The sequence below is a fragment of the Protopterus annectens genome, chromosome 10.part0, assembly GCF_019279795.1.
Source record: "Protopterus annectens isolate FY-2018-M chromosome 10.part0, PAN1.0, whole genome shotgun sequence".
Lineage (NCBI taxonomy): Eukaryota > Metazoa > Chordata > Ceratodontiformes > Protopteridae > Protopterus > Protopterus annectens.
The window spans coordinates 1,793,284,430-1,793,312,339 of NC_056744.1; the positions used below are offsets into that span (position 1 = coordinate 1,793,284,430).

At 44.0% G+C, this 27,910-nt stretch overlaps 1 protein-coding gene across 4 annotated transcripts in view; it reads right to left on the reverse strand.

The window, feature by feature from the left end:
- The window catches only part of RUSF1 (RUS family member 1), a 261,474-nt gene that overhangs the window by 53,678 nt on the left and 179,886 nt on the right, over positions 1-27,910 (reverse strand). For all 4 annotated transcript variants that reach the window (XM_044086627.1, XM_044086629.1, XM_044086628.1 and 1 more), the window contains exon 13: positions 18,386-18,544. In XM_044086627.1, the coding sequence (XP_043942562.1) occupies positions 18,386-18,544 (159 nt within the window). The remainder of the gene's footprint in view (positions 1-18,385; positions 18,545-27,910) is intronic.

Genomic DNA, 27,910 nt, shown 5'->3' on the forward strand with positions numbered 1-27,910 from the left:
AGGATGCCTGTAGAGTGAGACTGTGCTGTAAAGCTATATCCCATGCTGACATAGCTAGTCTGTATAAAGGGTAATCCCTGGTTCCCCCTTGCTTGTTTATATACCACATCACTGTGATATTACCTATAACAACTTCTACAGGTCCTGGGTACCAAAGGTAATCCACCAAATTGAGTGCCTTGACAAGAGCAAGCATCTCTTTTATGTTTATGCACTTGTGTCTACCTTTGTTGCCCCAGACACCATGCATTTTTACCCTCCTTGACACTGCTCCACAAGAAAGTCCAGGGCATCTTTGGAGACTGACTGCTTTGAAGCAGCAGAAGAGAATGGGAAACAAAGATTCAGGGATATTTGATGTTTCCACCATGTGATTTGTTTTCTGATAAATCCCAGAACCGGAATCTGAACAGATAATGGGTGCTGGTGCTGGTGCTGGTGCTGGTGCTGGTGCTGGTGCCGGGACCAAAGAGACTTTAGATACCACTGTACTTTTCTCATGTGGAGTCCGGCTAGAGAAATCACGGGAATCACAGATGCCATGAGCCCTGGAATCTTAACGTATTTGTTACCAATGACCAAAGTCTGTGGAAAACTCCTTGAACAGACCTAAATATAAGTCTATTTCTTCATGTTGAAGAAAAGCTCTTTTTTCTAAGGTGTTCAGCACACACCTCATGACAACAATCCTACGTAATGTAGTAAAAAAAAAAACTATTAAATGTTCTCTTGTAACCCCAACATGGGCAGGAGACCTCTAACCCAAGTGAGAGATTACTGACATTTTGAAAAAGACTCTGCAAAGACAGGAAAATTACCCAAATATGGAAAATGTAGATACCGTGCAGTTTACAATAGGCTGTAACAGGAGCTAGACACTTTATGAACACTTACCAAACTGGAAACAAAGCTCTCTTCACCCAAGACTGGACTAGACAGTCAAGAGGAGAAGGTAAACACTTGCACCACACCACACTCAGCACATAGGCCCTCAAAACCTACACCACCAAAACACACACATAGAAACACAAAACACACACCTACATTCACGGAGGCTCTCAGTAAAAGCCTGCCCAAGCAACAGGGACCTCCAAAGCAGAAACACAAGCAACCTCCACCCCCCAACACAACCCAAATGACACATAGCCCACAAACTCAGTGTGCCACTCATCCACAGCCCATAAGGCATAACAACGTACCCAACACTCTAGTCAAAGGTGACTCTATAGTCAGGCACACTGATGTTCCACTCACCAGGCTAAATAAGGAGAAAGTTACTGTCAGCTGCCTGTCTGGTGCCAGGATCCACCACATAACGCATGCACTCAGGTCACTCCACAACAAGTACAAATATGACTCTGTCATTGTCCATGTTGGTGTGAATGACCTGAGACGTACCTCCTTGGACTACAGGAAAAGGGACATGGAGGAGCTGTCCGATCTTGTAGCCCAGGCAGGTATGACCCTAGCCCTGAGTAGCATCCTGCCATCACCCAGAATGATACCACAGTACAAGGACAAAATGATTGACTTCAACAATTGGCTAAGCTTCTGGTGTCATTCTAAGGGGATCCAGTATCTGTCTGCCTGGGATGACATGATCGACAAGACACGATGCTTTGCCAAAGATGGCCTGCACCTGTCACCCCTGGGATTCCGGATACTGGCTAAGGCTCTAGCCATCCCTATAGTGCCTTTTTTAGGCAAGGTTCAAATGACAAATTCACCACCCTAACAGGTACAGGCAAGAAGAATCTGAGGGTATTGCTACTCAATGCTAGAAGTCTAAACCTCAAAATGCACTCTCTCGAGGCACTCCTTAAAATGGAGAACATCGACATCTGTGCAGTGACAGAGACCTGGTTCAAGGCTCCAGAGAGTACCCCTGCATTACCAGGCTATAATTCATACCACACCTTTCGGCCACCTAACCTGGACCGAAACACTAAAGGCGGAGGCGTGTCCATATTCATTAAGGATATCCACACCTCCAGGCTAGTTGCTCAGCATAATGCATCCGAGATTATCCAAGTGCAACTAACTCTGGGCAAGACCGCAATCCAAATTGTAGCTTGCTACAGATCCCCCACCATGCCCCAGGATTCCCACTCCTCATTTCTTAATACACTGGAAAATATTAGGGTACAACCTCACACCCTAATAATGGGCGAGTTCAACTACTCTACCATTAACTGGGAAAACTACTCATGTACCAACTCTTGTGCTCAACGTTTTCTGGAATTCATAAATTCCAATGCCATGGATCAACTTATCCACACCCCCACCAGGGGCAGCAATATCCTAGACCTGGTTATTACCAACACGGGCAACCGGTGCTCCACACCAGAGGTCAATTCCTCGTTGGTCAGATCCGACCATAAGTTAATCACCCTAGACATCTACATCCCTCCCCCACCCCCCATTAGGGAAACCACAGTAAAAAAGTTCTCCAAAGCCAACTTCACACTTCTTAAGACAGAAGTAGCAAACTACATGACACCCATGCTGACGGACAATAGAGGTATGACTGCTGAATCCTACACAAATGCACTTTATAAGCACTTACATGAGTGCATGGATCGTGCAATCCCTAACAGAACCAAGATGCTATCCTCTGAAAAAAGGAAGCCAATCTGGTGGCCCCCTGCCATAAACAAACTCTACAACAGAAGAAAGAAACTGTTGCAAAAAAGAGTAAAATCCCATGATTGGAGAAACTTCCTGGTCAGCTTCAGTAAGAAGTTGAGATCCCTCATAAAATCATCCAAAGCTAGTTATGAAAACAAAAATCGCCACTGACTCTAAAGACAACCACAAAGCATTTTATAGCTATGTCAAGAATCTCAATGGCAACACTCAGATCTGCTCTGAGTTACAGCACAATGGCACTAAATATACAGAACCAACGGATACTGCCAACGTTCTGGCAGATAGGTTCAGTGCTAACTTTACCCCTCTGTCATCCCCTAAAGGCCCCATCTCTATACCAGAAGAATGCAAAGTTCCTGTAATCACGGCTGCACAGGTAAAAAACACACTATCCAAAGCCAAGAACACAGCATCCATGGGACCTGACGGCATGCCAGGCTGTGTTCTACATGAACTACAGAATGAAGTGGCACCCCACCTAAGTACCATGTTCAATCATAGCCTCACCTCAGGCTATGTGCCCACTGAATGGCGCACAGTGACATTTATCCTACTCCACAAAGGGGGAGCCACCACAGACCCCGGAAACTACCGCCCCATTAGCCTAATGAGCCTGGTCTGCAAGGTTATGGAGCATATCATCATGGAACTTATAAACAATGACATTGGTAATCTCCAAACTCAGGACCCCACCCAGTTCGGGTTTGTAAAAGGTAGATCATGTCTCCTAAACCTGATAGACTTCTTTGAAGCAGTCACCAAAGCCGTAGATGAGGGTAAGGTGGTTCACACAGCCTATCTAGATCTTGCCAAGGCTTTTGACACCACCCCCCACTCTAGAATTATAGATAAACTCACTAAACTAGGTATAAATCCCTAAGTCACAAGATGGGTTGCCAACTGGCTCACTGACAGAACCCACACTGTGAAAGTAGCAGACTCCAAATCCAGCTTCAGACCAGTGACAAGTGGAGTACCACAGGGTTCAGTCCTGTGTCCTCTCCTGTTTGGTATCTACTTCTCTGAAGTACAGGCCAACACAGAAGGTCTTTGGCTAAGAAAGTTCGCAGATGACTGCAAACTAGGAGCCATAATCAAAACTCCAAAAGATGTGGACATCCTACAAAAGGGCCTTGCTGAGACAGATGCCTGGTGTCAAAGCCATGGCCTCAAGCTCAATGCCAAAAAGTGCATTGTCATTCCTTTTGGTAAAAACTCAGTACCCATGAACTACTACATAGGTGGTAGTCTACTTAACACCGAAAGTGTGATAAGAGACCTTGGGACACAGGTGGACAGTAGTCTCTCCTTTGATAATCACATTGCCACAGTAGTCAGGAAATCCTTCTATGTGGCACACCTCATCACAAAGGGTTTCTCATCCAGGAAAAAAGAGGTAATTGTTCCCCTCTACTCGTCACTCATTAGACCCATTACAGAGTACAATGCCCCTTTTGGTATGTACCTCACAAGACATCTACAACAACTGGAAAGGCCACAGAAATACCTCACAAAGAGGATTACCGGCCTCAAAGAGATGCCCTATGCAGACCGTCTCAAAAAACTGCAGCTTTACTCCGTTGCATATCGCCTACTCAGAGGCGATCTCTGCCTAACACACAAAGCTATGTCAAACCCAGAGCTTTTAGACATGCTCCACTTAAAGAAATCCCAGTCCCTACGAGCTACATGCTCTAAGGACCTAAACCTCATCACCACAATAAACAGAACATGCTGGACGGATAGATTCCTGTCCCAGAGACTTCCCATACTCTGGAACAAATTACCTATCTATATCAAACAAAACTCCTCATTAGCACTGTTCAAGAAAAATCTTGATGACTGGATAGGAGATAGGAAATTCACCCCGGGGATCACTTCTGTGGCTCTGCTCGACAGTGGCACAGGAAAATAATTTTCTTGGGTGGCGAAAGCCAGGGTACCTTTGGCTAGGCTTATATAGGCCCTAGGGCCAATAGCCTAGTACCTACCTATGAACCTATGAACCCTTGAAGCAACAGATAGCCCAAAGGGTATGGCAAAGAACTGATAATGTGATCCAGACACACACACACACACACACACACACACACACACACACACACACACACACACACATGCACACACACACCCACACACACACACACACACACACACATACACACACACACACACACACACATGCGCGCACGCACATGCACACACACACACACACAATGTGATGACAAGCACCTTTTAAATCTAAGGTTACAAAAAACCTCATATGAGGAAGAAGGGATAACAAGTTGTGAAGTGAACTTCAGCACTATCATACACTGGTTTAGGAATGAAAGGTCCAAAATTGGTCTCTCGGGATTTTCTTCCTTTCTTTAGTACCAAAAATATTCTTGAATAAAATTATTTTCCCAAGTGGAAAGGTCGAACTGTTTCTATTACCCCCAGAGATAATATGTGCTGTAGGACAAGAGAAAACAGATGGGTTTGGTGTGGTAGATAAGAACAGATAAGAAATAATTCTCTGAAAGGGAGGAATTTATTCCTTCTGCCATCTGTGTGCATGAGTGGTGTGAATAACTACCGCCACATGGCTGGCCACCTGGTGGTGTAAACCTTGCCTTGAGATGATTGTCACTGCAGAAGTGACACCCCGACCCCATGTGCAGAATGAGAAAAGAGGATGAAGATACATGGATGGATGGATGGATCTATAACGCTGTTGAATCAGTCTCAAAACCTATTTATCTGAAACAATATGTTGCCAAAGAGTAACATTTCTCAATAAAAACACAGTAAAAAGCACTCTAATACACTTTAAAAACCCCAAAAAATAATTTAAACACAGTGTCACAGATAAAAAAATGGTTTTACAATGTTGAAACAAGAAGTTATGTACTCACCATAACGTTCGATGTATGTAGTCCATCTCACCTTACATTCTTACCCGTGGATTCGGAGCCGAATATCGTCTCCGACTCGGACGATTTTACTAGCTCGAAGTCTTTCATTGGCTGGGCTAAGCAGGTATCCCATGGTGCACTGCTCCATATCCCCAGATCTAGTTTGCTGTGAAACTCATTTGTACTCCATACACACCTCACATCCATATAAACAATAACTAATCAAAGGGACTCTGCAGGTGACAACCTAACCTCCAAATCCTCCAGGCAGGGGGAAGGTGGGAGGGTAAGTAAGAATGTGAGGCGAGACGGACTACATACATCGAACGTTATGGGGAGTACATAACTTCTTGATGTTATGTAGTCCTATCTCGCCTACATTCTTACCCGTGGGACAGCGTCCCTAGCACCTACAACCTGGGTGGCACATAGGAAAATACTCCTGAGAACTGTGGAGCCAAAGGAAGACCTGCCCCTGGAGACCACGTCCAATTTGTAATGAGAAACAAAGGTGTGAGGAGAAGCCCAAGTAGCTGCAGCACATATATCATCCATTGACAATCTGGCTTGATAGGCTGTGGATGTAGAAACAGCCCGAGTAGAATGTGCTTTGACTGGAAATGGCAGATTTTTACCTCCTGCTTGATAGATGAAAGAGATACAACTGGCTATCCATCTAGACAGGGTGACCCTGGAGACCGGGGAACCCATTCAGTTTTCCAAAAAGGAAACAAAAAGTTGTTCAGACGTCCGAATATCTTTTGTTCGGTGCAGATAGAAGTGTAATTGTCTGTGTACATCCAACTGGTGAAATCTAAATTCTGCCTTGTTAGAAAAGTGGGGAAAGAAGACAGGCAACTCAATGAATTGATTTAGGTTAGACACTGAAGCCACTTTAGGAAGGAATGAAGGGTTTGGTCTAAGAGAGACTCTGTCTTTATGGAAGATTAAATATGGAGGTTTGATAGAGAGGGCTTGAATTTCTGAAACTCGCCTTGCTGAAGTGATTGCTGTTAAGAAGGCTGTTTTCCAGGTCAAGAATTTCAATTTGCAGGTAGCTGCAGGCTCAAAAGGTGGTAAAGTAAGGGCTTGTAGAACAAAATTGAGATCCCAGGGCATGATTGGTTCGGACACCGGGGGACGGGGCAACAGAGTACCCTTCAGGAACGTCTTGCATAGTCTATGCGCCATGAGACTAGGCTCATTCGCTACATGGAAATTAGAGATCACTGCCAGTTGAACTTTGATGGTGGCTGATGCGGAACCCTGATGGAAAAGCATAGACAAAAACTCCAGGACTGAAGTGATTGGAGCTGTGTAAGGATCAATGCCTCTGGTATGTACCCAGATAGAAAACCTTTTCCATTTACTAGAATAAATCTTTCTAGTGGATGGTTTATGAGAGGACAACAATATATGAACCACTTCTGGTGAGAAATTATGAAGTCTGACTAACGATGGAAGTGGAGTAGCCAGGCTGTCAACCGGAGGGTCATCAGGGAGGGATGGAACTGTCCCGACATATGTGTCAGTAAATCTGGTTGAGGGTCCAGAGTCCAAGGAGTGTCCACAATGAATTACTGAAGAAAGTGAAACCAAACTTGGTGAGGCCAGTGTGCAGCAATCAGAATGATTCTGCTTCCCAAGGATTGCACTTTCTGAATCACCTTTGACAGCAGGGGAAACGGAGGGAAAGCATAAATCAGACCAGAGGGCCAATCATGAACCAGAGCATCCCTGGGTGACTCCCCATGTGGGGGGATCAGCGTGAAGTAGTTGCTACATTTCGCATTGAGGGGGCTGGCAAAAAGGTCACAACAAGGCTGACCCCATCTGCTGAAGATTCGCTCTGCAACCAGGCGATTCAGGGACCACTCGTAAGGCATCAGAATAGCTCTGTTAGCCTGTCCGCAATCACGTTGGACTTCCCCGGAATGTGCATTGCCACCAGAAACCATTGGGAAGTTACTGCCCAATGCCACACTCGCATGGCCTCTCTGCACAGAGGGTAAGACCTGGTTCCCCCTTGCTTGTTTAGATACCACACTACTGACATGTTGTCTGAGTGTATCGCAATTGTCCCTAGAGGAAGAACACTCTGAAGTGCCTGCAACGCAAGTAGCACTGCTCTCATCTCTAGGACGTTTATATGCAGATGTATCTCGTGTTCGTGTCACGTGCCTTGGACTGTCCTGCCAAGATAATGCCCCCCACCCCATCTGGGAGGCATCCGTGGTCACCATGGCAACCGGGATGGGTGGAACGAAGGGCCTTCCCCCGTCCAAATTGTTGGTGCACAGCCACCAACCGAGGTCCTGCTTGCATCTGTCCATGAGCAAGATGGGATGAGACAGTGGAAGTCTTTGGAGAGACCATTGAACAAAGAGGAGTCTTTGGAGAATTCTCATGTGCAATCTCGCTAGAGGGACCAACATGATTGTTGCTGCCATGGTCCCTAGGAGCTGGAGAACCCATCTTGCCTTCACTTGTCTCAGGGGCATCAGCATGTGTATCTGTTGTAAGACTCTGATCCTTTCCTGCGGTAAAAATGCTCACATTCGAATGGTGTCTGATTCTGCTCCTATAAAGGTGACACGCTGCGAGGGCAATAAAGCAGATTTTTCCAAATTTATTGTTATACCCAACTGGTGACATAGCGTGATGGTAGCATCCCTGGTTTGAACTAGTTGATGCCTGGTGGGGGCGGTAAGGAGTCAGTCATCCAGATATGGAAACACCTGGAATCCCTGATGTCTCAAGTGAGCCGTCACCACCGCCATACACTTGGTGAACACCCTGGGGGCTGTGGTGAGACCAAAGGGCAGGGCTCGAAACTGGAAATGACTGGCTCCCAGCCGGAAGCGTAGGTGACTCCTGGATGCCCTGTCCATTTTCACATGGTAGTAAGCATCCTTGAGGTCGATGGAGCACATCCATACCTCCTCTCCCAACAATGGGAGAATCAATTGTAGTGTGACCATACGGAACTTGGACCTGTGTAAGTAGTTGTTCAGTTGGCTGAGATCTAGTATGGGTCTCAGGTCCCCTGTTCTTTTCGGCACCAAAAATAATCTTGAGTAAGTCCCTAATCCGATTTGGTCTGAGGGGACATGCTGGATGGCTCCTTTTTCTAGCAGCTGTGAGACCTCTGAGGCTGCTTGATCCCTTTGACTGGGTGGAACATCTGGGATTTTTCTGATTGGCGGGGGGGTCTGATGAAAGTGGAATGAGATAACCTCCGGAAATTATCCGTAATACCCATCGGTCCTGGGTAATGCTTTCCCAGGCTTCCAGATATAAGGAAATTCGACCCCTGACTGGCTCCAGATAAGTGCAGTCGGATACACCCTCAGGAACGAGAGTATGGAGAGCCACAAAAGGAACTGCGGTCTCCCAAATTGTGGGGGCCCCCTCTGCCTCTGGGGCGACGTCTCCCTAAATAACCCCCCATCCCCTGCCTCTGGAGGGGGGGTTCATCTTGTGCGGCAGGAAAAAACCTCTGTGATTTCTTGAACCACATCTTCCACCCCCCGCTGGGCCTTGGAATAAGGCCTAGAAGGAAGGGAAAAATGGACCCCTATGGCAGACAGGTTCTTTCCCTCTTGCTCGCACCTTGTGAGGGTGTCTTTCACTTTGGTCCCAAACAAAGAGAAACCATCAAAGGGTGCGTCAGTGAAGGAAGACTTGAAGGTCTCCACAAAGTGACACAGGCGCAGCCAGGCTTGCCTTCTAAGGGCGACCCCTGAGCTTGCTGCCCTACTCGCTCCCTCGGCTGCATACGAAATGAGCCGCATGGATGAGTTAACAATGGAGTTGAGGGTAGAGACCTGGGCATTAACCATCTGAGCCACCGCCTCAGGAATGTTACCCGCAAGAGTATCTCCTAACTCTTTGAGGAGATCTCTCTGGAGCCGAGTGAAGTGAGACAGGTAATTCAGAGACCGTAATGTAAAGGTTGCTGATGAGAGGGTACGCTTCCCGTACCGATCCATGGTCCTAGACTCCTTGTTAGGAGGATGGACGAATGAAGAAGACTCTGCTACTTCCTTCTGTGTGGCTGCCGCCACCACCATGGCATCTACAGGGACTCCTTTAGACAGAAACTCTTTGCCCTGGGGGGGCGGAAAGAAACTTGTTGGGACACCTGGGAACGGGCTCCACAGAATCAGGGTTTTCCCACACTCTTTGACAAATCAGGTCAAGGAGTTCATCGAAGGGTGGAGACACCCAGGAGGTGGAGGGATGAGCACCAAATGCCTTAAGGAATACTGACTCCTCGTCGGAAGTGGTTTTGGATGGTCAGTCACCTCTTTGTTTGAGTATCTCCAGGATATCGGAGAAGGAAACATCATCAGAGGATGACTTGGGGGACCCCTCTGATTCCTCGAGGTCAGTATCAGAGGTGAGGGACTCATCCTGGGAGTCTATGTGCTTCCTCTTGCACGTTTTCTTTCTGGGGGGCTCCTCAGGCACGAACTCTGAGGGACCCTCAGAAATATGGGGACCACTCGTGGGGGTATCCCTAGGCCCTGGTGCTCTGCTGTCCATGGATGGACGGTGATCAGAAGCTCTCACCGGAGTGGTGGGGGACAGAGTGACCGACCCGCCTGATGTAGCTGACGATCTGGCCAGTGCAGTCCGCATAGCCTCGAAGGCCGGCCCCCTTGAATCCGAGGAGCGACCAATCTCCGAGGCCATGACGGGGGTCGGAGTTCCCCGAGCCGATGCACCGAGAGGGAGGCTCGGGACCGAAATAAGCCCCGAGATGTCCCCCTTGGGCCCGACCGAAGAATCCCGAGTCCCGAACCCCGAGGACGGAGCCGATGGGGTCGGAGCCAATGCCGGTACCGATGGAGCCAAATGGGGCATCGGAGCTGGCCTAGAAACATCACATGGCGCGGAATACTCTGGCTCCGAAGACAGAGATGCGCTCAGAGGAGGAATGATCGAAGACGGGGTCGGGACGTACTCCGGAGCCGACTGGGCCGGAGCCGAAAACAATTTTGCCAAAACCGGTGACTGGAGGAGCCTCTGAACCACCCTATCAACATCCACATCTGAAAGGGTCCTGGAGGATTTGGAGGACAGGGATGGAGAATGAGATCTCCTCTCAGGAGAAGCTGGTCTGAGACTGGGCGATCGGCTCCTAGGAGGTTCCAATACATTTGGAGCCGACGCCGGTTCCATCAATACCGACCCTTCCTGTGGCCCCAAGGACAGTGGAGCCGAGGAGGTCGATGCAGTTTTTGATATCTTCTCCGGGGGCTCCGATGAAGCTGATGGAGCTGGAGATCTCTTTTTTGACTTGCCAGATTTTGACTTTCCACTGAAAGACGAATCCATAGCCTCTTCAAAAGAGGGTTTCAATAGTCCCTTTAAAATTAGCTTATTCTTTTTCTCTTAGAGAACTCTAGGACTGAATGCATGAAAAAAACTGCAGGATTCCTGCAGATGGATGGCTCCCAAGCAATAGACACAAATGGAATGCCCATCGGTAATGGACATTTTGTACCCACATTTATAGCACTTTTTGAAACCCGAAGGTTTGTGCTCCTTGGGATCCTTAGACATCTTAACTACTATGCCACAATGCAAAACCAAGTCTGAAAACAATACACAGGCGTTCACTCTACAAAAAGTGGGAACGACGCTAAATAGTAACCAACACTAAAACAGTGATCAATCACACACCAAAGAGCAAGTACAAACTCTGAACAAGGGATTGAAAAACCACAAGGAAAAGGAAAGCCCAAACCTCTAACTTAAACGGTCTAGACCGTACTCACACAGAAGGCAAACAGAGGAGAACTAGGCCCTCTAACTGAAATGGGCCTAGCCCGAGGGAACAGTCAGTGGGATACCACACAGCAATCACACAATCACAATTCTTGACAAACTTAGACAATTAGCTATGAAAATAGCTTTTGACAGGAATCAAAACTTTTCTTAAGACAAGAAAAAAAGAGGGTACTTAGCCACAGCCAAGCGAGGCCAGATCCGAGCTACACGAGCGGCAAACGAGATCTGGGGATATGGAGCAATGCACGATGGGATACCTGCTTAGCCCAGCTAATGAAAGACTTCGAGCTAGTAAAATCGGCCGAGTCAGAGCCGATATTCGGCTCTGAACCCACAGGTAAGAATGTAGGTGAGATAGAACTACATAAAGTACAGTTTTGTACCTACCATAAATGTAGATGTCCGATAGGTATGCATCTGCAGTCATCACATATGGGTTGTCCTGCCTCAGGCAGCCCTTCGGTTGGCCGGATTCCAAAGTCTGGGTCTGGCCTTGGCTGATGTCGCACTTTCGCCGACGTCAGAGCGTCTGGGGTATAAAAGCATCAGCTGACGCCATTTTCCTCAGTTTTTCTTGCCCCAGATGCCAGGTGCCCTCTAAGGAAGGCTAAAATTTGGAGAAATACATTGCAAAAACAAATCCAAACATGCACAGTACTATAAAAACAAATACACCATAATAGATCCCCCCAGCTAGCTATAAGAGGGGTAAGTACCTAAGACGTATACCACAGAGGGGAAGGAGGGAGGGTAAACCTGACTGCAGATGCATACCTATCGGACATCTACATTTATGGTAGGTACAAAACTGTACTATGTCCTTCAAGGATGCATCTGCAGTCATCGCATATGGGTAGAATACCATAGCCAATCTGGGGGTGGAGGTACTAAGTAAAGGATGGTGTAGCTAAGATACCCTGCAGGACTGCCGTAGCAAAGCCTGCTCTGGATCTGGAGTATAAAGGTAAATTGTAATGCTTGGCAAATGTATGCATGGAGCTCCATGTAGCAGCTTCTAAAATGTCCTTGGTAGCCACCCCTCTAAGGAAGGCTGTGGCTCTCGTGGAATGAGGTCTAATGTCAGCTGGCACAGTTTTTCCATGAAAGGAGTAACAAAAACGAATGCAATTTCCTATCCATTTTGAAATTGTCTGTTTGGAAATTGCTTTTCCTTGTGCCCCAGCAGCATATGCTACAAACAGCTGGTCAGTCTTTCTGTAACTTTTAGTTCTGTCCAAGTAGTAGCGCAACTGTCTGTGTATGTCCAGGGTGTGCAGACGTTTCTCCCCTTTATTTTGTGGTTGTGGGAAGAATGTAGGCAAGTGAATAGTTTGGTTCAAAGATACCCTGGATACCACCTTTGGCATAAATGTAGGATTGGTTCTCAATAAAACTCTGTCCTGATGAAAGATAAGAAATGGCTGCACTGCCATTAAAGCTTGTAGCCCAGATACTCTTCTTGTTGAGGTTATGGCCAGAAGGAAGGCAGTTTTCCAAGACAGGAACTGAAGATCTGCAGATGCTGCTGGTTCAAAGGGAGGAAGTGTTAGTTTTTCCAACACGAAGTTAAGGTCCCAAGTAGGTAGAGGTGGTTTCCTTGGAGGATTGATGTTTTTGATTCCTCTTAGAAACTGTCTCAGGAGAGGATGAGAGAAGACAGGTGGATTAACATTGTATTCTGCTGAAAATGCTGAGGCATGTATCTTAATGGAAGAGGCTGTTGTGGAACAATTCTGCCAAATATTCCAGTATATGTGCCATGTTCATCGCTGTCACATCTAGGCCTTTTGTTGGGTTCCAAGTGTGAAATCTTTTCCATTTTGCTGAATATGCCTTCCTTGTGGAAGGCCGTCGAGCTTCCATAATAATATCCTTCACTCTCTGGGATAGCTTATCCTGAGGAGGAGTCATGGTATTTTCCAGGCAGTCAGCTGCAAGGTTTTCAGGTTGGAATGCAGAGTCTTGAAATTGTGCTGCGTCAGTAGAAGTGGCCATAGGGGTGAGGCCACGGTTTCGTCTGTGACATGCTCTTTAACAGTGGGTACCAGTGCTGTCTTGGCCAGTTTGGAGCTATCAGAATCACTCTGGGCTGCTCTATCCTGATCTTCAGTAAGACCTTGGTCATTAATGGGAGAGGTGGAAAAGCATACACTGTTATAGCTTTCCAGCTGAAAGAGAGAGCATCCACTTTCCATGCTTGTGGGTGGTATGTCCTTGAGCAGAATTTCTTCAGTTGATGATTGTGGGGGGAGGCGAACAGATCTATTTCCGGCCTTCCCCATGATTGTGTTATGAGTAAGAAGATGTCTGGGTGCAGCATCCATTCGTGTGCATCCATGGTATTTCTGCTTAAGCTGTCGGCCAGTATATTGTCTTTCCCTGGCACGAACTGGGACTGCAGCTGTATATTGAGTTTCAAGGAAAGTTCCCATAGATTCATTGCCAGTCTGCAAAGAGGGTAGGAATGGGTGCCTCCTTGCTTGTTTATGTACCACATAACTGTGGTGTTGTCTGTCCTTATGAGTAGGTGGCCTTGATGAAGAAAAGGTTTGAAGGCCTCGATTGCTTGTATCACTGCCAGCATTTCCTTTTGGTTTATGTGCATGCACAGCTCTCTTTGTGACTATAGCCCTTGGATACATCTGCCCTCCATGTGTGCTCCCCAACCTTGGTCTGAAGCGTCCGTAGTGATGGTTTGGTTGGCTCTTGGCTTGCTGAAGGGCAACCCGCTGTTCGACTGGCAGGCTTGAGCCCACCACAGAAATTCCTTTTGGAGGCATGGAATGAGTGGGATCAAGGTTTCTAAGCTGTGACTGTGCTGAGTCCATAAACTCCTTAGGTACCATTGTAACTTTCTCATATGCAGCCTTGCTTGTGGGATCAGAAGAATGCAAGATGCCATGTAACCCAGGGCCTGCAGGATTTTCCTTGCAGTCAGCTGAGTTTGTCTTGTCAGATTCTTGAAGTAATCCGGTAGTTGTTTTTGTTTTTCTTCTGTGAGAAAGGTCATTTGGGTGGTTGTGTCTAGATCCGCACCCAGAAAAGTTATTCTTTGGGATGGAACAAGTCTTGATTTGTGGATGTTGACTGTATATCCCAAGGCCTGCAGTAGGTGGATGGCATAATCCAAGTCCTTTAACAAAGTTTGCTTGCTGTCTGCTTGTATAAGGCAGTCATCCAGATATGGGTAGATTTGAATCCCCTGAAGTCTGCAGTGTGCAATTACTGATGCCAGGCATTTCGTGAATACTCTGGGCGCAGTAGATAAGCCAAAGGGCAATGCTGAAAATTGATAATGCTCTGACCCTGCAAGAAATCTGAGGTGTCTTCTGCAACTTTGTCTGACAGGGACATGCAGGTATGCCTCCTTGAGGTCTAGAGTCACCAGCCAAGACCCCTTGCCCAGCATGGGAAGGAGTTGCTGTAGAGTCAGCATTTTGAATTTTGGCACAATGAGGTAAGTATTCAGTGCGGACAAGTCGAGAATAGGCCTCCATTGATTTTCTTTTCTTGGAACAAGGAATAATCTGGAGTAAAATCCTTGGCCTTGTTCTGAAAGAGGTACATTTTCTATAGCTCTCATTTGTATTAAGTTGGAAATTTGTTTCAAAGCCTCTGCCCTCTGATTTGGTGGCAGGTCTGGCATGCCTTTTCTTTTTGGCAAGGTGTGGAAATGGAACCTGTATCCTTTGTCTATTATTTGCAGTGTCCATGTGTCCCTTGTAATGCTGTGCCAATTTTTTGAAAATAAAGAAAGCTTTCTGCCCAAAGGTGCTTCTAATTGAGCCCTGGTCGTGAGTCAAAACAAAGTCATTGAGTCTGTCCTGGTGTAGCAGTTGTAGTTCCTGCACTACCTCTCTGGTTGGGAGGCTGCCATTGACGGCATCTGTAGGAGCCTCTAGCTTGCCCTCTACCTCTGGCACGTCTATTCCTGCCTCTCTGAGATCTGTCTGAGTCCGGAAAGGACCAATTCTTAGTAGGCCAATTTCTGCTGAATCTCGGTGGTTGGACTTGCAGAAAGTCTTTGACTGTTTGCACAGATTTTGCCTTTTCTTCAAATTTCTTTAAGACCTCTTGAGCCGTGGAACCAAATAATTTTTGCTTTTCCATAGGAGCATCCAAAAGCTTAGCTTTAACATGGTCTGGCAGAGATTGTTCCTTCAGCCAGGCATGCCTACGTATGACTGCACCTGTCATAGCTGACCTACATGAAGCTTCCAATGCATCATAACCACACTGCAAGAAATGGTTACTAACCTGCTGGGAGTTATGTACCAGATCCTGAAGGGATTTGCGATCAAGGGGTTCAGAAGAAGACAGTTTCTTATGCAATTCATCTAACAAATACTCTTGGTACTGTATCATATGAAATTGACAATTTAATGCCTTCATGGAAAGAGTTGCACAAGTATACACTTTCTTACCCCATCTCTCTAAAGCTCTGGACTCCCTTTCAGAGGGTAGAGGATTTCTAGCAGTGGCAGCTGCAACCCGTTTTGGGCCCTGGGAAATTGTTTCTGGATCAGCAGAGTGGGCCTTGTACAGGTGTAGATGTGAGTCCGGGACCCTGTAGTACCTATCAGGTTTGGCAGGAGCCGGAGGGAGAGAGTCAGGGGCTGTACTAGCATCAGAGTACACATCATCAATAACATTCAAAACAGGAGGTATAGCTAAAGGCCTCTGCTGAGGTAAATGTAAAAAGGTCCTTAATCTCTTTCTAGAATCAGAGAATTCCTGACCCTGCCATTGAAAATGTTCTCTCATAGAGTGTAATGTCTCTCCAAAGGAAAACTCTTCAGGAGGGGAGGCCGAGGGAATAGATTCTTCAGCATCAGAATCCTCGTAGGCGAATAAGCCTCCTCCTGGTGGTCTGACAGAGTAGAGCCATCAGTGGACTCATCTGAGGAGTGGGGTCAGAGGGCTCAACCCTGGGCCTTTTGTCTGGAGGTGGTTGAGAGCCCCTGTCCGGATGAGGTTGAGAACCTCTAATTAAGGAGATAAGATCCTCTGCTAAGCTAAGAATCTGTGAGCCAGTAGAAGGTCTCTGAGAGGTAACCTTGGGAGGCAAAGCTTTAGTAAGTTTAGCAGCTTTAGCCCTAGAGAAAGCCTTAATGGACATGGATGCAGGAGGTTTGGCTACACCACGTGCAGGAGTAGACTTGTCTAAAGGAATGGTGTCGGAAGGTTCCTGGACACCAGTTTCAGAAGGTAATTCAATAACCGACTCGGCCGGGGCATCCAGGGCCGAGGTAGTCGGTTGTGCGATTTCGGTAATCGGAAGTACCAAGGACTCGGTTTCAGTCGAGACAGAGACATTCGCGGTAGGCCTGACCGTAGTTTCAGCCGAAACCACGGCCCGCATGTGTCGGTCCTTGTCCTTCCGTTTCTTAACTAAATGTGAAGTCGGAGTCTCCGACGGCATCTTGTAAGCAAAACTAGCCCCAAAGAATTCCTCTGCAAACTCTGACCGACGTCTAAGAGTTCGTCGGTTGAAGGAAGCACAGGCTGAACAGGCCGAGACGTCGTGGTCTGGGCCTAGGCAGGGGAGGCAGTAAGAGTGGAAATCCTTATGAGGTATTTGTTTCCCACAAGTTAAACAATTATTAACTTTATCTGACATCGGCTGAGGCAAGAAAGAGTCCCCAACGGGGTACTTAGCTTTTTCGAAGTCTTCGGTAGCTGAATCACAGGAGCTGGCCGACCGGCACTTGCGAACTGCTTCTGCTTCTGGCACCACGCAGCAAGAAAGACTGAGGAAAATGGCGTCGGCTGATGCTTTTATACCCCAGATGCTCTGACGTCGGGGAAAGTGCGACATCAGCCGAGGCCAGACCCAGACTTTGGAATCCGGCCGACCGAAGGGCAGCCCGAGGCAGGACAACCCATATGTGATGACTGCAGATGCATCCTTGAAGGACATCATCTAATGTTTAAACTGTCAGAAACAAAAGGGCGCTTCCATTTAAAAGCACAGTAAAGTCATGTGACAATCAATAAAAACATATATTCCTAGCTTAAAATATACTTTACGAAACAGGGAAATAAGTTTAAACATTAAAAATAATATGTGGAAGTTTTTCCCCAAAGGAAACTTATCTGACCAGCAATGGAACAGCACAAGCCAACTGTTAATCCTTGGAAACTCACAGATGAGTTCCTTCTTTGGCAGCAGGAAAACTCCAGAGGGCTTGGTGTCCAAACCTGTCTTTTAGTCAGGTGCACAAAAGGTGCCCTGAAGCTTTGAAAGCTGGCCAGCTGTTATATCCTATGCGGGATATAACCCATACAGCCTAGGGTACTGAAGAAGTGATCAAATGGTGAACATTCTCCAAAAAACAACTTTTAACTAATTTTAACTAATTATTCCACATATTTATGATAGGAAGCCTGTGATCTCAAACATCTTTCCACCGATATGATACCACCAAGCTCCCATTTTGGAATCTCTAACCATGCAGACGTACTCCAGAGCCTTGTTTTGAAATGCCAGTCTACGAAAGCCTTTTTTTTCTTTTTGCTTAAAGTTCACCTCTCACAGTGACACTACATGAAATTTCCATCAGTCTCTGCATAAACTGCATGTTGTAGCCCTTAGCACAAGACAGCAGTCTTCCTTAACAACTGTTTTTAGCAACAATGAGATCTGCACTGGATAAGCATTTCTATACACCTTAGCACGTCATTGTGAATGCACGTTTTTCAATGGTTTATATATATATATATATATATATATATATATATATATATATATATATAAAAAGACAAAAAAAGTTACATTAGTTTCTGAAATAAAGTGTTTCCCCTACGCCACATACAGGCACACACACACACACACACACACACACACACACACACACACACACACACACACATACACACACACACACACAAACAAACAAAACAGCATCTTACAAACATTACATGCCCCCTTAGAATGTCTCCCTACCCAGCTCTGCTTCGAAGGAGAACACACCAACTAGAAGTGCACTTTTTCCTCTGACCCAACATGCAACTTTTGCCTGTGTCCTCCTCTTCCTCACCTTCTTTGCACTTCTCATGTAGTTCCTTCAAGGTATCCGTTTCCACAGCAAAGCCACTGACATCCTGGTATAGCAAGGTGTTGAGAAGTTCAGCTTGGAAACATGCCTGAATCAGGTCTTCACTTGTAGCTGTCACATGGAGAACAATGGTGACTAAACCTTTGGGTGAGAAGAGACAGAAGACACTATTATCACTAGCTGGACAGGATACTGGAGTCAAACATGCAGAATACAGTGAAATATTAATGCGTCCTTGTGTCTGTACAGCATAATATTATGTCACCCTGTCCACGATAAAGGGCAAGTCTGAAAGCAAAACAGAACTTATATGGGAACTACAGCTCACAGTTTGCTGTCCTTAAGAAAAAGATATCAATCAGCAGCATCACTCGTGCAGCCAAAAATAGATGGTAAAGCCCAGGTGCTAGACGTGAGATGGGGGACAGCTTTTACCTTGCCTTACTGATGTATGCCTCTAGCTGCTGTGATCTACACAGCTGGAAGGAATGAAATTCCAGTACATACTTAGGTTGGAAACCTCAAACTCACTCCCCATCTTGATACCGAGTCATTCTCTACCATGGTAAGTGTGGGCTGAATGGACTATTACATTCTCTAGTCATCTTCTGTATCGCACAAGCCGATCTAGGGCAGGCACTTGCAGACTGTGGATCTACAGGACACTATTCTTGGCATACATGCAGTAATGACTCTGTTTTTTTATCCTTTACTTTCTGCAAAAGCACAAGAACGTAACCAAAAAATGTGAGTTTCTCCGCTCAATTTGTGGTGTCTGGCTACATGGCCTATGCTAGCCTAGCATATGCACTTCTGTCCCCAGCATGTGACATGTGGCTACATAACCTTACATAACTTGTTCTGTCCCTACCATACAGCTTCATCTACCCTCTGTATGGGACAGACGACTAGGGCTCCAGATTGTTATTCTTTAGTGGTGGTCTACACCGTGGGGGTGGAGGAGGGGCAAAGGACTGTGAATAGCCAATACCAACACCTTTTCCCCAGGCGGGTATATTATTTGAGGCATGAACATTCCTCCTTGCCACAGCTGCCTCTTGCCACTCCAAGAACCAAAGCTTTACTAGTGAGCAACATATCTGAATGGGCCACTGACTCTGTGAAGCTCTGAAATATAAGTCATCCATAAAGCCTTAGCATGAGCTCCAATGTACTGTGCACACTGACAGTGACGGAAAGCAGACATGGAAATCTTCAGGCATTTATTACAACATCTGTTTAAGCGATAAAAAATGCCACATGTACAGCATTCATTACTATACGAGTTATCTTTAAATCCCACAGGAAGCTCCTTTCAGAAATAACACTACTGGAGAGCTGTCTGCAAGAAATCAGTCACTTTAAGAATTTAATAATTTAACTGCCTGCATTTCAAACTTCTGCTGTTTTTATAATATTTAAATATTGCATATATGTACATTTTCAGCATTATGCACTCTGGAAGGCAGATTCATTGAGATGCCACATGCTGAATTTTTCATAAAGTGTTAAAATTATTTATGGCAGAATACACAGATTAGTCACTACTAATGACAGAGGTGGGTAGCGCTGAGAAAGTTTTTTGGATGCCTTACTACAGTGTAATCCACATTATGGTATACCCTTAGCACCCTTAGAAAAGCAAATCATGAAGTCCAGATAGGAGAAGAGCGACCAGAATGGCCAGACAAGATGAAACAGGTAAAATAGTTCAGATTAAATACAGTCTTACGATTACAAAATAAAGACAGAGAAATCAGAGCAATGAAAAAGAGAGATGCAATGTCTCAAACCATGAAATGTGAGGGTTAGCACACAGGGTATTAGCTATAATGACGTAATGTCCTCATACATACGACAACACACTTTAACAGGTACTTCAATGATAAATAACAACCGCATCACTCATTCAGGCTTTCATTTCTCTGCTTGTTTTGCAGTTTATCTTTTCCCAGTTAAGCAGATGCCTGCATTTTCCTGTAATTCACCATTATCATCTTATGCCTGTCCAATGCACTGATGGAGGCTCTTGGGTGAGAACCTACTACCTGCTCAGTGACTCCATAACTCTGTTTCTGACAGTGTTCTTAACTCAGCTGACTTAAAAACTATGCAACTATACCACCTAGTTCCTGTACAGGCACATCCTCTATTAAAAAAAAAAATACCTTACTCATTTTAACCCTGGTATTTTATCAAGATTAGGGATGTGCCTTTTCTAATCAAGATTAGGGACGCCCCTTGTCTAAAGCTTCTAAGTTCACCTCCTCATTGCATGCACGGAATATTCTCACTCCAACCAGTTCAAAAGCTGCCCGTTGCATACAAAAGTAATGGGATTGCTTGAAACAAGTGTTTTTGCAGGAGGCAAGCCCCCTTATTTATTTAACATTTGTTAAAGAGGTAGATGGGATGTTCAGAGATCTTTTTTTAGCATGACCTGAGACAGATAGCTAAGTACAAGTAAAGAAACTTCAGCAGGTAATAAACATTCATACAGAAATCATAAGAGAAAAAGCAGCACCATTAATTTAAAGCTATTAGGTACATTAAGATTGTTTAGTACTGAAACACTCAGAGTAGTTAAGATAACAAAATCTAAGAGAAGGCAGTATAACCATCATGTTAAAGCACTGACATGCCTGGACAACACAGACTCCAGTCTGGGCTAGGCTTATCCAGTGTCTCTGAAGCATCTGCATTTGTTTTCATTTGCCAGGTGAGCATACAGCAACTTCCTGAAAAGTGTATCGTTGTCTAACTGTTTTATGGTTTCAGGGATACAGTTTCATTAGAGAGTGCTTATCACAAACAGCAGAGACAAGGGGGGGTCTGTAAAGTTGAATGCTGTTTGTGTCATGCAAAAAATACCTTGTTCTGAATGGACAACTTGTTAAGAAGAAGACAGTATCTGAAATGTAGAATTTTTGAGGTAAACGCATTGAGAATAGAAGCCCTAGAATTAACCAGTACCCAGTTTAATTTTGGTAAGGTACTACAACTGTGCTCATTTGTACTGGAGAGGTGAATAAACATAAGGATTTTGTTTTCAACAGTCTGAAGATAGGTACCATTTTGTCCAGAACAGGATGCAGTGATAGGGAGAGCACATACTCCAGTCTGGTTATGAGAAGGTTAAGAGGAGTGACTCATCTGAGTTCAGGGCTGTGCAGGTTAGATATTCTTTAGGAAAATTTGAGCTGAGATAGGACTTTATTTACTTGTGTCTCGATATAGTTGCGAAAGTTTAGTTGCTACTCAAAAAGAAAACATAAGTATTTTGCCAAGTAACAAAGGTCGGAAAGGTGCCTGAAGGGTTAGTAATAGTGATACTGGGACACTTAAGTCTTTGAGTTGCCAAAAAGCATTACAGAGGTTTTCAAGGTGTTTACAGACAATTTAATGTGATGGAACCAGTTTCAAATGGTTGCAAAGTCACTTTGAAGTTCACAAGCAAAAGACAAAAATTGTTTGCCAACTCCGGTAAAAAACATATTGTTAGCATATAATAAGCAGTAAAGATAAGAAAGGTCCTCAGTTCGGTAATCTATATAGAGAGAAGTGAGAGGAGAACCTAGGACCTCATGATTTACAGCAAGCAAGCAGGACACTATAGTCACTATGTGTAGCTATTCCAATATTTAATGCTACTTTTGAACTTTTATCTTTGACAATAATATGTGGTCTCTTACGTTTTCTTTCTTCACTGTTGGCATTGAAAGATCCCACGTGAGCAGGATTCCCTGATTTTCAGTAATTCTTTGTGGTTCACATTTCCAGTGCTTGTTAGCTACCTGTATGTTGTAGTGTTTTGCATAATCCCACAATCTTACACATTATTGTGCCTTTTAGTGTACAAACCCCCACCCTTAAGTATATCACAACCAACACAATTTGCAATCATTTCTACTTCTCTGCTACAAAACCTCTACTTGCCTGCATCTTTTTTCTACAGGTTTTGTGAATTAAAGCTTATAGCTCACTCTCTTTAGCTGACATTACTAATATATATATATATATATATATATATATATATATATATATATATATATATTTTTTTTTTGTTTAAATTATCTTGCTCCACAGTAAAAAGAATGCAGAGTTACAAAAGCATGCATGGTGGCACTTACGCTATCAAGGGCCATGATGTGCCTGTTAAGACTGATTGCGCACTTTAACTTAGAACAGGAACAGCAAGTTGATTTATAGCTTTAACTTTATACCTGCTTGTTGGAGTGAATAAGTGCTTCTCAGGATTGCACAGCTCCAGAACATACTGACAAGCCTTTTCAAAGAGATGTCCTGGACACACAAGGAGATTCAATGACTTGATTACAATGAAACTACATAGAGACAGGTGAGATTCAGACATAAAAATACCAGCTCTGAAGCACAGAAGTTTTGGGCCTGACTACTCCATATATGATCCAGGTCTGATTAGTATCAGGCACAAGAGAAGCCTCGCAGATAGCAATGAAATGAAGCATTCAGTCTTGGGTCTATATCACAACATCGAATGATAAAAAGAGCAAACGCTCTTTTATCGAACACTAAAAACTGAAAGCAGTAAATGTCGAACACACAGAACAGCAATTTTTTTTCCCAGGGAAAAAAAAAATCACTGATCCATAAAAAAAAAAAAACAAAAAAATCCAAACACAAAATAAACTGGGGGGCTTTGACCCCTTCCCCACTTAAATATACCAACTCTGAGATCACACCACAGTGGAGGAAATGGCAAAGTTCCAAAAACGGCCCAGCAATTTTTTTCCCTGGGAAAAAAAAATTGCTGTTCCGTGTGTTCAGCATTCAGTGCTTTTGACTTTTCGTGTTCGATAAAAGAACATTCACTCTTTTTATCGTTCAACTTCGTAATACAGACCCTTCAGTCTTGGGTCACCCATCCTGGGGAGGGGCCTGGCCAAGTCCCACGACAAGAGCTCTACCTGTGGGAAGAGCCGAGACTTGCAGCTCTCACACTTGAGATCCGAGTGAGGTGTACCCAGCAAGAAGTGCATGCACACTGGCTTGGGGGTACAGGGATCAAACACAGTAAGGGTCATAAGGGTCAAACACAGTAAGGGTCATAAGGGTCAAACAGTAAGGGTCATAAGGGTCAAACACAGTAAGCACTGCACCATGCTTTTTGGCCAGTGGGAGTGTAAGGAGTACTCAACAAAATCTCCTAACCTCCATGGGATGACAATGAAAATCCCATTTCTTGCTTTGTTTTCCCAGTGTCCTAGGATGGCAGAGATTGAGAGAATGAATGCATTGATGAGGGACAAAAAGCTTGGCGGCCACAGCAGAAGTTCTTAAAAATGAAGGCAAACATTCAAACTAAGATTCTAGAACTGCAGGCCAGTATGCCTCAGCCATAGCACCACATTTCCTCCTGACCCAGATAATCCAAGTATCAGTACGGCCAAAATACAGTTTTTTTAACCCTGATTTCCTTTCTACCTATTTGGGCTGCAAAATTGTGCAGAATTTAGATATATTTCATATCGGTCCCCAATGATGAAGCTACGGTCATGTCTTAATAAGAAATTTAGTCACTATAATATTACAGCACTCGATCTGTCCTAGTCACAGCACATATTATATTCTGGGTTGAATGCTAAAAAGAAAGATAACGCAATATTGTTACAGTGTTACTTTCTTTAGTAAAGTTCTGTATAAGAACTCATTGGACTAATCTGATAGAGATTTCTTTAACAAGATTTTCTTAGTAAATAACCAAATATTTAAGTGCATCTACCTGAAAGTATGTCATAATTTCAGGTAGAAAAAATTCAGACTGGAAAGCACCATAGAACTATCTTAACTTTGATCTGAATTTTTATGTTATCTGCAACTTACTGTTTATTTTATTTGAAATTTAGTAACCAGGTGAGTGGATTGTTCAAGTGACAATTTTCAGCCACAAATCAGGATCCAGAGGAGCAAAGTACATAATACAATAAAAAAATAAATCAATAAGTGTGAAATACATCATACGGTAATAAAACTGCATATCAAAAGTAAATACACATACTAAATGGCTAGCAAGAAACAACAATATTCGCAGTACATCAAGCAGTGTGAAGATATATGCAATATTTGTACTATTTACAGGGTGGAGTTCTCTTAGCACAGTGATTCCTACATGAAGCATTTGTAAATATTCCAGTTACAGTAAGTCTACAAGCCTAAAGCAACTTATTCTGTGTCACTAAAGCAGTTACAAGCAATTGCTTCTAGTAGATGTTCCTTCAATTTAGGCCTTAATGCGATCTGTTGTTATTTGAGAGCACATTTCTATGGGTAGCTGATTCCATGTTGCTGGTCTGAGTTTAGTGAAGGCCTTTTCTCTCTGGTGGTACCAAAACATTAAAATATTCTGAAAATTGTTAATTTGGGCTATTTTATTCTCTGTTAACTAGTGTAAATGTTATTAAAATTTTATTTGTATATTGCCTACTTGATGGAATATGTTTTTTTATTTGCTTGGGTTAAAAACTTGACAAAAACAATCCAAGATTCAACCCATCTTCTTCACTTTTCATCCATTTATCTACACTTGTTACAGTAGCATTCTTTTTACAGTTTAATAGGTTCATAGATTAGTACTAGGTTAACTCCCCCGTAGGTTATTTTAAGCCTAGGCAGTAACCCCATGTGAGAATTAAACCCTGCACCTTAAAAGTAAACACCTTATCCATTATGCCAACCTCCCACCCTCATTCTTCATTCATTGGTCTTTGTTTTTTAACTTTCACTTTATTCTCTTAGTCTGTGCCTAACATTTTCTTATGCTCCTATCACTGTTTACAGAAACTCAGCTTATTTGAAAAGTGCTGCTATATATATTAATTAATTAATTCACTAATTATGTAGCAACATGATGCTGTGCAAGTATAAAAGTCAATAAATCATAACTGATTAAAGGACTTTAATCTGGTGGGTACTATCCATCCATCCACAACTCCTTTTTCCCATTTTTGTACAGGGGGTCAGGGGGTCACTTCAACAGTGACAATCACCTACAGAAAAGGTTTGCATCGCTGGGTGGCTAGCCCTTGCCATGGTTGTTCTTCCAAACCACACACTCACATGTACACTCACATCTATGGCCAATTTAGAGTGTCCAATCCACCTAGAGCATGTCTTTGGGATGTGGGAGGAAACCGGAGCACCTGGAAGAAACCCACGTGACCACAGGGAGGACATGCAGACTCCGCACAGAAGGCACCCCAGCCATGGATCGAACCAGAGAACCTCTTACTGTGAGGCAGCAACGCTAACTGCTGCACCACCGCGGCCGCCCCGTTAAGCTGATATTCAGTGACAGGAACAGTAAAGTGGAAGGAGATTTGTGTTTGATATAATTCATTTTTTATATTCATGTAAAAAAATTAAAAATCAAGTGTAATTATATTCTTTAGAGTTTCCTTTTACAAAATGTATCGTGTTTTTGCAGCAAGGTTATTCAGAGTCACATTAGAAGTAAAATATAAACATTTTATAACACTTCTAAATATGTCATGAGAAAATGGATGCCACTTATAGCTGTACAGAATGGGAAACATTTCCCATATAACAGGGTAAGGGGATGATTATCTTTGGATACTGTGACACTTCAGAGTGATTTTGTGTGTGTGTGTGTGTGTGTGTGTGTGTGTGTGTGTGTGTGTGTGTGTGTGTGTGTGTGTGTGTGTAATACAGGGGTTACTTATCTTAAGGTTGTTGTGATGAAAGGAGATACTGCCAGCACAACTAGCTGGAATTTTGAACATAATTATATGTCATTGATAAATATTGAAATGATTTCTACAAGATGCTTGTGTTACAAATGCATTATATCTGTATGCCATGTGTATATCAAACCGATTGTACAGACGTGTGTTGAAAAGGTATTTGCAAACTGCTGTGTTTGAAATGTAACCACAGTGTGGCCTACTGGAACCAAACAGAAATGTACATGCACTATTGTAACTGTCTAAATATATACATTTTAACAGAGGAAACTGGAGGGTTAACCTCAGTCCAGCAAACTTTAGAAAAATATCTGAAATTAAATTACTTTATAGGCTGCGCAATAAAGAGACTATTCGTCAAGTTTTCAATGCAGCTAGAGACACAAGGTCTGTACTAGAAAGCTTTCTGTATTGTCCTTGGAGTGAACTAATTGCTATTTTTGAAGCATGAAGGAATAATTATTTTATGACTTCCAGCATCGGCCAAAGATCTGAGCAAAAGCCCTTGCCTGCATGTATTTACAGGTAGATGCTAAATGCTGCCAGCTTCTACCACAATGGGGGTTTTGGCCTGGGAACTAGAAGTCAGATGACCAGAAATTATGTCATTCTGCAAGCTGTCCCAGCAGTAATATTTTAGATGCTATTTTGAGAGGTCTCTCAGTGAGGCAGAGCATTATGTATTCTGTCTTGGACCTGACAATAAGAAGACCCATTCACCACACATCTGCCTTGCTCAAATGAAGTAAGTTTCTAGGGAACAGTATAACTCTCTCTTAGATACAGTTAGGAATATAGCAAAGCTTAGTTTAGATTTTATTTTTCTTTATTTGTGTGAGCCTGTACTGCAATGTTATTTTAAATATTTCCTGTGGTTTTGAACACTGATGTCACTGTGAATACATATTTACTACTGTCTTGTTCTTGTATTATTCATTACTAAATATAGTTAAACATTTAATTGTGGCTGATCTATGTAGAGATATTTAAGTTTTGACAGTACTTGCATATTTATTTGGTGACAGTGTGTGGGCCACTCCTAATAGCCTTGCTCTTGGTCAAACTACCATTTGTATTAGTATTAATATTACACAGTAAAACTGGTCACTCTTTGTTAAGGACCTTAAAGTAGCTGTCTAGAAGTGACTGTTGGCAGTGGAAAATACTTTATATCCTGACCAGAAAGGGGCATAGCTAGTCAATCTATGCCAGCCTTTCCCAGGTGTGTGTGTGTGTGTGTGTGTGTAAATCAAACCTCAAAGTGCGTGTGTCAGCGACCTGGGCAGGGACATGAAGCATTGGTTGGACAGAGAGGATGCTGGAGGTCTTGGCTTGGTCACTCAGCGGAGATCTCAACTCTATAGCTGTGCCAGTGGGGAGTCTTATTGGGAATCTGGAGAAACAGTGAGAAACCAGCCCCGGACTGACTGTGGTCTCTGTGTGCTCTTAAGGGAAACTGCACTTGATACAGAGAGCTGCATCTGGAAATACTGTGTGTGTACTTGTCATCCTCTCACTGAATGTTCCCCACTGTTGCCAGTGATGAGGATTGAGGCTCCTTGATTACTGGTCCAGTGGAGGGTCATCACAATTGTATAATTAGAAGTTATGTACTTACCATAACTTGGCACCTGTGTTGTCCATTTTCATTTTTCGCATGAATGGGTCTACGATCTGAATCTTGAGCTATTCTCTCTACCCACAATGCTCTGTCCCATTCCCAACTCCTCAGATCGAGTTTGCTGCCTTAGCACCTACTGTACTAAAG